The sequence below is a fragment of the Tigriopus californicus genome, chromosome 12 (assembly GCF_007210705.1).
Source record: "Tigriopus californicus strain San Diego chromosome 12, Tcal_SD_v2.1, whole genome shotgun sequence".
Taxonomy (NCBI): Eukaryota; Metazoa; Arthropoda; class Copepoda; order Harpacticoida; family Harpacticidae; genus Tigriopus; species Tigriopus californicus.
This window is the reverse complement of record NC_081451.1, coordinates 8,754,525-8,767,739: the sequence shown is the minus strand read 5'-3', so window position 1 is coordinate 8,767,739 and position 13,215 is coordinate 8,754,525. Positions and strand designations below refer to the sequence as shown.

Genomic DNA, 13,215 nt, shown 5'->3' with positions numbered 1-13,215 from the left:
CCTTTCTCAATGAGGTAGTGACCAGAATTTGCTTTAGGAATTCAGCTAAGTAACACCTACACCGTCATCTCATTTATCATATATTGCAACTTATCATTTAAGCAATTCAAACACGTCATAAATCAACTGTTGAGTAGACTGTGTATAAAAGTTAACATTTTCTTGATACAAGTTGTTCATGAAGCCAAAGCGCAACCTAACTAAAACGCGCTCTGAATCGCTACCCTGAACGTCTGTCTTTAAAAAAGGAAGGGAGAGGCCGGAAAGCAGGCCGGGAAACCCGGGAAAATCAGGGACGCTCGAGTCACTCTGTGACACATGGTTTTTCCACTTCTCGATCATTCCCCTCAAGTTTTTCATAATGTAACAATATTTGAAATACCAATCTATATGGTAATCTATATGGTGTAAGCGATAGCTTTTACTTGTCTCAGGTAACCCTGTCTGTGGCTAGAACCAGACTGCTTGGCGCCTTCAATCCTTCAATTGGTCAGCCCGGGAAAAGACGGAAGGCAACCCTGGAGGCCAGACTCCAAGTCTCAAGGGTGGGTTGAGCGGTTTGCCACCCCTGGATCGGTTTGCCCCAGATATTGATCGGCCCCTTCCTGTTTCTCAGCCTCAACGACCTCACCCTGACCTCGTGGTGGCCTCCCTCTTTCCCTCCCTCCTTCCTTCAGTTAGCACTTGAGCCACTCCTCCCCACTGACAAATTCTGATATGTTGTCTCAGTTGGAGGTAATATTTCCTCCTTCCATCCACCCTGGTGGAAATCATGCAATGTTGCAGTAAAAAGATATTATACATGTGTTCCAATTGACTGATCAATTTAGATTTATTCAATAATTTATGAAATCATATTCAAACCTCTCGATGAAATTTTGCGATGTCGGGTGGTACAATTCTTCACAATTAAAGAAAATTTGCCCAAGAATCCTCTCAGCTCAAATTGCCGGAAATGGCATTCAGGCACTGTGATAGTGTCAGATCTACTTAACATAAATTTTTTGTCATCTGTGCCATAGTCGAACTAAAAGAGAGGGAAGGACCTGTGGAAAAAGCCTACAAGTTGTGAAGATAGATTGGCGAATGTATGACCCAATATCACGCAACTTCATCAAGAGGTTTGAGTAGGATTTTACTACTTATTGATCCAATCTCGAACAAGCCACAGTTTGGTTAATTAGTTAGTAACATTTCTTCAGATCGGATGTTTTGCTCACTTGATGCAAACATAAAGTTACGGGACAACAACAATGTATTTCACGCTTTAAGGCACTAAATAGTAGATGGATGAGTGGTGAGTTAAGAGTTGTTTTTTAACGTAATACTGCTTGAAAAGGAATTCATATTGCAAAATCTTGGAACAATAGTAACACTGATCACACTGGCACAGCATGCGTTGACCACACAAGTTAGTTTTAACGATGATGATATGAGGATATTTGGTCTTAGGTCTTTGGTCTCATGACCTTTGGTTCCTCAATCTGAACGGGATTTGAGGCGGCTTCCGAAGAAGATGAGGATGGAGGCTCGTCAATGCCACCTTGCAATAAGTCATTGGACAAGACCTTAAAATTGATGGCGTCCGGGTCTCCCAGGCCTAAGAAAACATTTTTAGAATCATGACTCATATAAATTTGTGGTTTGATCTATTTTGGGCATGTGTTTCTAATCCGTTTTTTATAGAGCAGCCAAGCATTTTTTTTGTTAAGTAATGTGATTTATGTTCTTCTGAATCCATCTCAAAAAAATGAATCTAGCGCCATCTAGTTTTTTGTAATTGAGATATGCCTGAACAATCTCAATAGTATTTTTTGTCCCAATTATGAATGGAAAAGAGTCGATCGAATTCTCACCATTATGAATCCCAAGTCCCATAACCGCCACCGGCGACATCTTAAGTACTCTCGCCACGCGTTGTTGAACTTCATAAAACATGTATTCGTCGTAAAGGAGTCGAATCAGATGGAAGGATCCAAAACTTTCCGCCGATCTCAAAGTCAAATCTCGGACCACAATACAGCTATTGAAGAATAAAAATTGGGTGAACACTCTCAGTCACTAATAAAGTTACATCTTTTTAACGATATCAAAAATTGTACCTGTAGTATGACCATCTTAACAGAAGTTGCCGAGCTGCCTTTGTGAACTCGGGTTTGTTCTCATATGGACCTAAGGTTTTGTCAACTATCCGATTGAGCCACTCCGTCCATTTCTCTGAAATATTGAACAATGAATGTATCATCCCATGATTCGGCATTTGTTGGTCTGGACATGTCGAAATCCTACCTAATGAAGCTTGATTCTGAAGGGTACTTTTACACTCTCGCTCCAGAGTTATGAACATTTTGGAATCACATTGACACACCCACGCGGCCTGCTCTTGAACATTGGCGAAGTCCACCTTGTTGAGATCGTTGAACATCTGTGAGACAAAGTTCATTAAAGGTATTTTCGAGCCTTAGCACCAGACTCTTGTAATCAAATTCTGAAGTCATTACCTGCGTAACACGGACAGGGTCGACCAGGACTGCTCTTGCCGCCTGAGCGAGATGGTTTAAGCAAGTGTATCGCCTCAAAGTCTGAGAAAGGGATTTCACTGTCACGATCTGCAATGTGAATATATTTATATATATTTTTTAAAAGGTTAGTTGACATTTTTAGAGGAGAGTCTGTACATTTTCCGATAGAGGGCGTTGCAAACACAGGGGAATGAAGAAGCCAGACGCTGAATTGCACAAAGAACATGACTGACCAAAGCCTTGAACCACAATGATCTTTATTAAGACCCTTGATCAGGTCAAGGCGAAAAAATATGTTACAGGAGGTGTACACATATTACGCCAATATGGTTAGAAATGTAAAACAGTGCCAATTTGAAGTCATATTCAACATGAATGAAGCAACGTGAATATTATCTCAGCTCATTACGCTCTTGATTCCCAAGAATCTAATTAGTCTCGAGCTCATTTTAGCACTTTTTAGAGCAGATCAAAGAGCGGTTAGAGAGTCTTCATGAGTTAGTTGACGTTGACTCTTCTGTTGAACAGGCTTCATGAGATTTGGATGCAAGGCAAGGATCTCGATTGGCTGACAAGTTTCATTCATATCAGCAAATAGTGAAGGTAAAAGGGTCACGTTATGACAGATATGAGGGAGAGTCAGGTGTTCCCCAGGGCTCCATTTTTGGTCCTCTGCTTTTCATAATTTTCATTGATCGTCTTTAAAAGCTGAATATGAGTGCAATCGTATCGCACGTTTAAGTCCAGAGATAGCATCACGATGCTTACTCTGTACAAGTCGATTGTCCAGCCACATCTTGAATATGCCTCACCAATTTGGGCTTCAATGAGTTCAGCAGGTTTGCAAAAGCTCGAGCAGGTTCAAATATGTCTCAATAGGCACATTCTAGTGACCTAGAGGCTTAATGTGCGTTTTGAGAGCACCTTCAAGCCTTTGTGAGTAAGTTCCAACAATGAGGTCCTTATCTCTTCTCTTCTTTCTCGAGCTTCTTCATTATTTGATTTACTTCCCTCTTATATTCCTTTGGAACATGTAGACATCTTTCAAATCAGACTTGGAGAATATTTTGGACTGCATTTCAGATAAACTCTTTATTTAACGACTAGCCCGGTCTGCCAACCTGAATTCGTTGGTATACCAAATATCGTATAAAGCCAGGAATTGCATTCCTTGCAGCGGTTAGTAAAGTCAGTGAAAACCAAAACCAAACCAAAATTGCAATTTTTTAGAAACCTCACATAAAACTGCATGGTGAAAATGCAAAATTTTATGTGATTAATCAAATTTAATGTGAACAATGAAATTTAGAGAGTTTAAGGACATCATTCGACAAATATTGAAGCCACTTGGTACATATTGTACGTATTCATACAGATTTACTTTCAAACATGAAACAAAGTGCTATCATTTAGGCTATAAATGTTGAATAATAAATATTGTAACAGAAGAAGCTCCTCCGAATAAAACATTAAGGCATGCAATGATTCCGTTTGCATTTCTTACCTTGATCCTCTTGAATTCTGGGTCCGCTTGTTTTAGAGAGACCTCCATCCATCCTTCTAAGCTTTTGGCAAAGGTCCGAATGGCTTGAGTGAGTGCATTTGGAATCGTTTTCATAACCTTGAAAAAACAAAGAAATCGTCAATATTCGATCGGAAATTGATCTTAATCTTTGAGTACTTTACGCTTACCTCAGGGAAGAAGAAATTGACTAGTTTTTGATACACGGCATAGTCTGCCTTCTCAATGAATTTTTGAATCTCGTGGATCTTGATCAGATTTTTCAATTGTGATTTGATTATGATGTCTTTATCATCGCCTTCGTCTTCGTCGTCCTCGTCATCCATGTCAGGATCATCGTCGTCCTCTTCGTCATCCTCTTCACTGCCAACGTCAGTAGAGTGAACAACGTTCTCATTGGCGGTCTTGGATGAACGAGCCCCGTTGAGTGGACGCCAAAATCGGATCCAAAGTTTCTCCAAACTATTCAATTAGTGGTTCCGAGAGTTTTTTTTTTCTTTTTATCAAATAGCAGCAGATATGTTTAACAGCAATCAGACATGATTACTTATCCGTGTGTTGAAACGTTAACTTTAAAGTGTTTTTCTTAAGTAATTGTGTGCCCTTTTTTAATACAAAATTTCAAACTCTTAAAGGCTAGGAACATGTATGGATCATTATTTATTAGTGGATTTAGTCATGAATTTTGGAAAATAAGTCTTATGTCTTATTTGATAAGTAGCTTTAGGGCCTATATGGGATGGCTTGTCTTATTTCACGATATTTATAAGACAAGATGGCTCTTTCTTGACAGGTGCGTTGCTGACCCAACAATTACATGCCAAATAAGCTAAGCATCAAGTTAGAGCTAAAATCGACAAAGAAAATGTTATTCATGCTTACGTTGAAAAATTGAGTGACACAACGACGTCAACAATTGTTTTGCAATGAGAGTGGTAATAGTTTGCAAAAAGGTTGAACAAGTTCTTGTCGACAACTTGCTTCTTCGAATGCAATTGAGCCAATATGTCGTCCATTAAGGGAAAGCCTAAACAGAAGGTCAGAGTTATTGAAAAGTTGGAAGAAATTTAATAAAATAGAATCACCTTCAATATCTGAAGTAATTGCTCCGAGATGCTGGAGGGCAGATGGATTGCTTTGTGAACTGGTTACTTGGAATGATTGGTCGGGAACAATGGGGTCTGAGGAGTTGACCGTTGAATTAGGTGAGGAGTCTCGATCAGAGGCCTGTGATGAGTGCGTGCTCGCAGGTTTTGATGGTTTATTTGATGTAGTTGGTATGGATGAGGGAGCCAGGTCAGACTGACATCCACTTGAAGCGGGAGTTTCGATCGAGGGAAAAGGTCGTTTTCGGCCCTATAAATGAATCCATTTAGGTTATCATTGAGCAGCGGGCCCTTCTTCCAACAGATGGCGTTAAGTGTACTTATATTCATGATACCAATTTGTATGCTAGCGCAATTTGTGGATATTAGGGAGAAGTTTTGCTACAACTTTTCATAATTGGCACGCCAACTGGCACGCCAATTTAGGGCGAAAGATTGCTTGGTTGGCTACTCCCACCACCAGCCAGAGAGAAAGATCAATAACATGGAGAAGTGAGATCAGGCTTAAGATCTAACCTGATTGGGGATCTTGGGGTTGGGTTGTGGAGGAGCTTGCATTTCTTCAACTTTCATGAGAGGTGAATCTGCTTTCACCCTGATGCCATAATAATGGTATTTGGAGTTCCCACGTGTTCCAATCCGACGAGTTCGAAGTCCCAAAAACACAGAACGAATCAACTTCCCAAAACTGGCAGCGTTTACTGGCTCTTGATTGGTTTCCTTGCTATAATTAGATTCATAATTGAAGACCTCCCAGTGCTTTTTTTTTTAAATCATATTCAATTGGTCATTTACCAATGAGATTGGTAGTGGCCGTATAAAGTTTTCCTAGGCAAGCTTACGCCTTCAGCTGTCTCGTAGTTGCTGATCAGCCACGCAATAGTCGTATGTGAAACTCTAGACGCATAAGTCAAATTTGGGGCTTGATGTTGTCCTGCGTGGCCGGCACCAGATGTCGCTGTCTCCAAAGCATCCAAGTTTGAATTCAGCTGACTAATGTCAATTGTGTTATGAGGAGGTGAGGCCGGTTTAATGGCTTGTGCTTCCAACAGAGTCAAGGAACCATGAACACCATTTGCAGAAGGTTGGTAGATGAAAGGAGCCCCATTGACAGAGACGATATGGGCCATGTTACCGAGGCCAAGATTGGCCTGAGTGGTTAGCGAGGTCATTGGGCTCAAGTTAGCCAAGGTGTGAGGGGCATTTGGCATCCGAAGACCTGGTAAATAGGGGGTTTAATTGTCAAGCTGATTCTAAGAGAAGTGGATCAAACTCAGATCAAACCTGGATCATAGGATGAATACCCAGATTGAGGTGCGTCGCTTTGGAGTTGATTGTTAATTGTGTAATGGCCATAATTGGACACTGCAGATGAAAGGGAGGTGGCGGGATTCAAAGCTGAAGCTGAGGCAAATGCACTTCCTGAAGCCTCTGCAAAAGCAAATCTCTATTTTTGGGGCTGCTTCCATTTTTTTAAGTCCGAAGATTGCCAACAAACCATCATACTGGAGGTAACCAGTTGCCGAATCTTGTAAGGTAGCATCTTCTGGCGTGGCTTGAAGACGGTCCACTCCCATTGGATTTAAATAAGTTGTTGTTGAGCCAAGACTTGAATCGCCACCCTAGAGAAAATAATTAATTGTGTGTATTTTTGTGATGCCAAACTGATAAAAACTGTGAGTCTACAATTAAAGCCGGCATGAATTCAGACGCGAGTTTTATTTTGGTGACCCTGAATTTGCAAAATATGGGGCTCCACCTAATGGCTAGCACTAGAGATTGTGATTACATCAGTCAATAGGAAATCAACCAATTATTAATGCATTATAGCATTATAGAAAGAAATGACAATTGCTTGACTTACTGCTAAGTGATCATGGTCTTGAAGATTCACAGCAAAACTAGGATCCCCGGTCCCATGGTTTGAGGCGAAAGATAATCCTTGTATCTCATGGGACGAATTATTGGCACTTATCGCTGTTCCTCCTGCCATGATGTCCATACCAAACCTGGAATGAAATGAGCAAGCGTCCCGTTTGTAGAGTATGAGTTCCAACTATTGAGTTTTGTTCTAGACCTGACCTCATTCGTGAAGTCATTCCGGCTTTCAAAGATTAGGGAGGATAATAATCATGGCTTTCTTTGGCTTTGACCAGAGCTTGGTGCCAAAATATTGAATATTTCATGAGCTTGTTCAACACGAAAGCCAGGACATGGGTCACTCACATTGCTCACGGAAACCACGTACGTACGTATATATCATACAGGTATAAGCATGAGGACTGGGATTGATTGAGTCGAGGAAGAGCCAAATAGTTGTTTTCGATCAAAAAGACACTAGAGTGGTGAAATCGGAACCAAAATTGATTACCTTTTAGGCGATATTGTAAAAGTCGCAAGGAATGGTTTCACTCTTGGAACTAGCCTCTCAAAATCGTTTGGCATATGTTTATTGTTCATTATTATTAAAAATCTTTATTCGGGTACTTTATACTTCCTTCATTCTAAGTACTTGAGGCTTTCAATGAAACTAAAAGTAATATGATGATTGACATCTAATGCAGCTTAAAGATGAGTAAAACCATTGCGAAATACTTGTACTCCATGTTCTCAAGGTGGTGATGAAAATCGCTCATTGGAAAAAAGAGTTCCAACTTTCTACACATTTTTTAACTGAATGTCCAAATTACTTTCTTTAACGGTTCTTTCATTCTAAAATGTCCTTCTTTATGGCGTTGAAATCAAATTACGGTTTACTATCTTCTGAAACCGTATTTCTGTCTTGAACTAAATATGTGCCTTTGTTTCGTTAACTTGCAAGCAAAATCAAGCTCCAATTTATTTTCTTTCTAAAATCATAAACGTGAAATACGAAAATTCCTCCTTTAAACGAAGTCTACGGTAAGGATTCATCAATCCTCAAACAGATTTTTGACCTCGAAGCATGGATGGAGATGACTGAAAATTGAAGTTTTGAGAAAATATCGAGTTTTTTTGTCGAAAACCAATTAGTCAAGGTTCCAGTGAAGACTTTCTTGTTATGTATCTTGCCCTTTTTCCCCACGTTTTATGTAAATAATAGGACTTACGATTTGCAAAGCACCAAAGAGAAAGAGACACAAATCTACGATTTAATGATCTCAGAGGAATGAGATCAAAATTTCCCAGAAAAGATTTGTAAGCCCATTTGTTGATAACCCATTTACAACGAAAAAATACCGTTGCTCGACTTTTTACTTCAAAGTTCCAAAACACAGCTTTCTTAAGCTGAAACAATCGACAATAACAAATTCACAATTGTACTTTAGGCACTTCCTTGTCACATTTTAGATTGAAACAACTAGTACGGTAACCCAATCATTTTTCGAACCATTTCAAAATCATCGTCTGAAAATCATTTCACAGATTTCTTCTACCTTTAAGGATTGATTTGACGAACCAAAATTAAGGTTATGACTGAAGACACGAAAATCATTCTTTTTGATTGACGACTTTGGCTTCACATACAAAACATCAATTGACCACAAACGGAATCACAACATAGGTACAGGACATACGGTTTACCCGGGTAACTTTGTTGAGTTCATTGCAGTACTCTCTTGTTGATAACGGCCTCGAAAATGGGATCTGAGTAACAAATTATATAAGCAGGATTATTAATGGCTCCAGTTCTTGCCCTGCTTAAAAGTGAGATTTGTTTTTAGAAACTGCACAAAAAATGACCACCCAAAAACTAAGAGGTTGCGGGAGTCAAGCTTGTTTCTCCATGTGCGCAAAGAAGTCTCAAGGAGCTTCGAACATTACCCAATCTAGTAAGAATGAATTGTGATCTGATCATCACATTTTATGCTTCATGAACCATTGATTCTTTCTATGTTTTGTGCCAAGAGAGCAGAAAATTGCACCGACATCAAAAGGAAAATTGTGAAACCGCTTTACAAAACTTTGCGACAGACCTTGCTCATGTTGGTCGTAGCCGAGTCACTTGATTGGAAAATGATTATTGATTAACTATAATAGTTTTTGACACATCTTTGGGATCAGTTTTATGCATTTTCTTTAGAGCTTTCAACGATTTATGATTTAAAAGGGATATTTTCTTGATCCAATTCTTGTTGCTTTCCCATGACGGCTGATGATACAGTAAAAATCGGATAAAAGAGCATCGGATTAAAAAGCAAATCGGATATAAGAGCAGGATTGTGAATCCCCCCCCCCTAATCAAACACAAGATATTGCCAAAAAGTTTAACATTTGTTTTCAAATTTTTGCAGAAAAACTTTCAGTTACGCAAGTGGGCAAAAAGAGAAACTTCCGATTCCGATCAATTTTTAGCAACGTTGCTTTCCATTTTGGATTTTTACTATATGGTCACTTCTAGCCAAGTTAGTGTACCTTAACTCAAAATGAGACCTATTGACCAAGTGGTCAAAACTGCAAAGAAAAGAAGTCAAATTTCACTCTCACCCGTAAACAATGACGATGAAGTCCGTGGAAAGGGCCCTCTGGATTCACCTCCAACGGGTTTGAAGCACAGCCTTTTAGTCTTCGGAGGTCAGTTTTCAATCACAGGAACAGAGGAACAGCACCTGTTCGTTGGTCATAGATCAGGACACACAGATAGTATCGACTGGAATCACGACCAGGGGTTCAACTGGCTCAGAGAGGTGCCCAACGCTCACCCGAAACTTGGGTTGCTTTGGAAACCAGGGAGAAGTTCGTACAGCCTCCTCCTCCTCCATGATGTGGATGTATGCGATGGCAAACCCGATGGCTCTCACTTACAATTAAAGAAAAGCACCACTTGGCCCCCCTATTTTAATCCATCCGAATATGAGAGCATGCTGCCGGTGCCCATGCCCATTGCCTGGTGCTCTGGTGGGTGCTCGTTCCACTAGAGCCGGGGGAACACGAGCCCAAGGATTAGAATGTCTTCCGCTGTTTTGGTTTTCTGCTAACCACGCTCATCTTCCAATACCTGGGAGATCTGGATCGGGTTACACAGGTAAATTAAGGCTCAAATCAGTCCCACTTGGCCAATCCTCCGGTCAGGAAGATGGTGCCACTTTTAGGCGAGCGGCGCACGTGTTCTGGAACTCGGTGGGAAACCTCGATTACAAGTGTAATCGGTGATAGAATTAGGCTTTTTGTGTCTTGTAACTATTGGCAACCAGGTGCTCTTGTCATTCGCCGGTGTTCATTTCTTTTAAGGAATGCCTTTTGCCATCGTAGCTTTCGAAAAGGGCCAGGTATGAATGTATGTAACGTTAGTGGGCGCCTCACAAGGAACAGCCGTCCGTCCATCCCCTTTCCCCACGTGCTTGGAGGCCAGTGGCCAATTGTCAACATGGGAACTTTCTAATTCTCTGACGAGAGTGACAAAGAAACTGAGACATGCGCAAGAAGTCCCCACTTTTACCAACCTTGGGAGTTTTCTTCGATTTCAAATGACACCCGACCAACAGCTTGCCTGAGCGGGATCAATCTCATATTGCTTACAAATAGGCGGAGCTAATGCAAAAAAGGTTAGCCGAAACAAACCGTTCGCTTGCACAGTCTAGGCTTTTGGCTCCTCAATGTTATTTAGGTTTATTTATTGCGAGGAGGAACCTCAATGGCACTCACATATTACAAGGAAGATGTTATGACCATTATTAATGATATGTTGATTAGCTGGTCGATACTTTGACGATACAGGACTGCTTTGAAGATGGAAAAGTAAATTATCTCCCAAATCCTTTCGACGCAAAATAGTAATGTTTTTCTTGTCATGTAAATAGATATAAGGAAAAAATCCTAATACCACTTGGATGGATTTATGTAGCTCTTTTAATGAACATAAGGTACTATTATCTAAAAGGAAAAAATTAAATTTGCCACAAAAAAACGACGGTTTGAAAAAAAAACATACCTTTAGTTTAAAAATATTAGAAGATGAAAAAGTAACTAATAGTTTTTTCTAGTTGTTATTTTTCAGGTTTTGGGGACAACTAAAGCATTCCTTGGGTTCTTTGAAAAGTTTTATGAACAAATAACAGTCATATCAGAAGTTTAAAATGGAATTAAAACATGAAATGATAATAATGGTAGAAATGTAAAATGAGAAAACAAAAGAAATGATCACTAATGATAATGTAGAACAGATCAAAATGTTTTGGAATTGAATCAAGTAACTTAAAATTAATTTGGATCGGTATCTGTCTCGTTCAAAAATTGACTCAAATTCATTTGGAGACTAGCAACATTGATGCACATGGCAGGATGATACTTTTTTTTTTTTTTTGTTTTTTCACGGGCTTTTCTAACCGCTACAGGGAATGTAATCCCCAGTACTATTAAAATGAAGATTATAATTCGTCTATATTTACCTTTCAATTTTTATATGATATTTGGTCTACCAACGAATTTGAGTTGGCAGACCGAGCTAATCCTTGAATGTAGGGTTGATCTGGAATGCTATCTAAAAATTTGTCCAAGTCTGACTTGAAAGATGCTACCGGATCAACAAGGCCTACGTATTCCTTACGGATATTAGAGGGAAGCAAATTAAACAATGAAGGAGCCCGAGAAAGAAGAGATGTGGACTTCATTGTTCGAACTAGCCTGGATTCTCGAAGACTTGAAGGTGCTCTCAAAATGCACATTAAGCCTCTACGGTCACTAGAATTGACCCTTGATACGTTTAGGGCATTGAGAACATTTTGAAAATCCCAACCAAATTTTTCTGGTACTTCACTGAAGAACTATTTTGTTAACAATGTCGTCTTCTAATGCCTTATCGAAATCTTTGAGCGATTTTTGGGTTAAGCAAAGTTTCGGAACTTGAACACACTCATCATAACAATCTGGTGGCATTTCCTTTGCCCTTTCAGCCTCATTCAGTAAAAAAATGCCAATTTAGCGCTTATGCAAAGGCCCAAATTGCAAGTTTTATTCAAACTTATTTAGCCGCCCCATTGATACTCCCGTCTAAGCAAACGAATGGCTTTGGGGTCACGTGTATTTCATTCTGGGTGTATAACTGTGATGGGAAGGGGGCCATTGAACCTCTCGACTGCTCTCATGTGACTCTAGATCCGTCGGTATGTGCTTTTATAACTATCTGTATTGTATCTTTGCTTATGTAGTTTTCTCTTGCAAAAATGGAAACCGTCATTTGGACACGTCATTGGTAGGACGTTTGATAGGAATCCCAGGAACACACAAGGAGGGGATGGTCTTTCTACAAATCCTGTTTGGGCTCAATACCCAAAACAGTGAACTGACACTTCTTGCAGCCACCTTCTATGTCATGTTAGAATAGGCGTAACATCCGCTGGCCGGGCTTTGGAGACAGGTTAAAGGAGCAGGTAAGAAATTTCATCAACTTTTTGTAGCATTGATCTTTACTTGTTCGAACAGATGTTGCTCTCCCAATGTCTCAAGGGAATTAACCTAATTTCGTCTCTTCGCTCAAAAGACATCAAGTGATTTGAAAGGGCTCCCCGATCCTAGCCTCTCTCTTCGAATCGGATTAATAAGTCGCATATGGCAATATATGAGTGGGAAAAAGGACTTGTGGGAAGGCACCTAATTGGCAGTATTTAGACATCACGAGATATTTGTAGAGACATCCCAGTCATGGAAGTCCACAAAGTTGAACAATAGGGCTTGATGACCAAGAGTGATTTTAAAAGTGTCAACCCCACTTCCGAGATCTTGCCACAAAGTAATTAGTATCTTTGTCAATTATGCCTCGTGCAAATTGAATTGTTTATTGTTTACGGTTTGGACAACTCGAGCACTCCCAAAGGCGTATAAAGGTGAATGATAGGTTTATAAAAGAAGAAGAAAAACAGAGTATAGGTTTATAGGATAAATCATGAAAGGGCAGAAACGGGGGACTAGGGTACATGACACATATCCACTAGTGGTGGAGCGAGTCCGAGTGCACTCGAGTCTTTTGCTCAATTTTGGAGAAATTGGCCGGACTCGAGCCCAGACTTGTCATTAAAAAATTATTCTTTTTTTTTCTTTAAATTTCGCAAGAAGAGTCTTTTTGCTTGACCAACTCCAATAGAAGACT

General features: G+C 39.9%; 1 protein-coding gene and 1 long non-coding RNA gene across 3 annotated transcripts; one reads left to right on the top strand and one right to left on the bottom strand.

Annotated features, from left to right (window-relative positions):
- Nucleotides 1-142: 142 nt before the first annotated feature.
- LOC131892080 (uncharacterized) lies at nt 143-2,049 on the top strand. The gene is made up of 3 exons (XR_009374518.1): nt 143-363; nt 435-735; nt 1,453-2,049. It is a non-coding gene; the product is annotated as an uncharacterized LOC131892080 (long non-coding RNA).
- On the bottom strand, nt 808-10,035 carry LOC131892079 (DNA-binding protein RFX2-like). 2 transcript variants are annotated; one of them, XM_059241812.1, is made up of 16 exons: nt 9,618-10,035; nt 7,233-7,487; nt 7,015-7,159; nt 6,649-6,772; nt 6,435-6,581; nt 5,946-6,369; nt 5,667-5,874; nt 5,130-5,400; nt 4,927-5,071; nt 4,215-4,506; nt 4,027-4,143; nt 2,502-2,609; nt 2,290-2,425; nt 2,103-2,217; nt 1,857-2,023; nt 808-1,600 (listed from the first exon to the last, which is right to left on the bottom strand). In XM_059241812.1, the coding sequence occupies exons 2-16, from the start codon at nt 7,247-7,249 to the stop codon at nt 1,449-1,451; spliced, it is 2,568 nt and encodes an 855-aa protein (XP_059097795.1). In that variant the 5' UTR covers nt 7,250-7,487; nt 9,618-10,035; the 3' UTR covers nt 808-1,448. The 2 variants fall into 2 exon arrangements, with proteins under 2 accessions (XP_059097795.1, XP_059097797.1); XM_059241814.1 differs by lacking the exon at nt 7,233-7,487.
- Nucleotides 10,036-13,215: the final 3,180 nt, after the last annotated feature.

Bases quoted from the DNA above. Each gene is read 5' to 3' on its own strand.
- LOC131892079 (XM_059241812.1), bottom strand. The intron at 5,401-5,666 runs GTTAGATCTTAA...ATTCATTTATAG, and splicing joins ACCCCAAGATCCCCAATCAG to GGCCGAAAACGACCTTTTCC. The intron at 2,024-2,102 runs GTACAATTTTTG...ATTCTTCAATAG, and splicing joins TTAAGATGGTCATACTACAG to CTGTATTGTGGTCCGAGATT.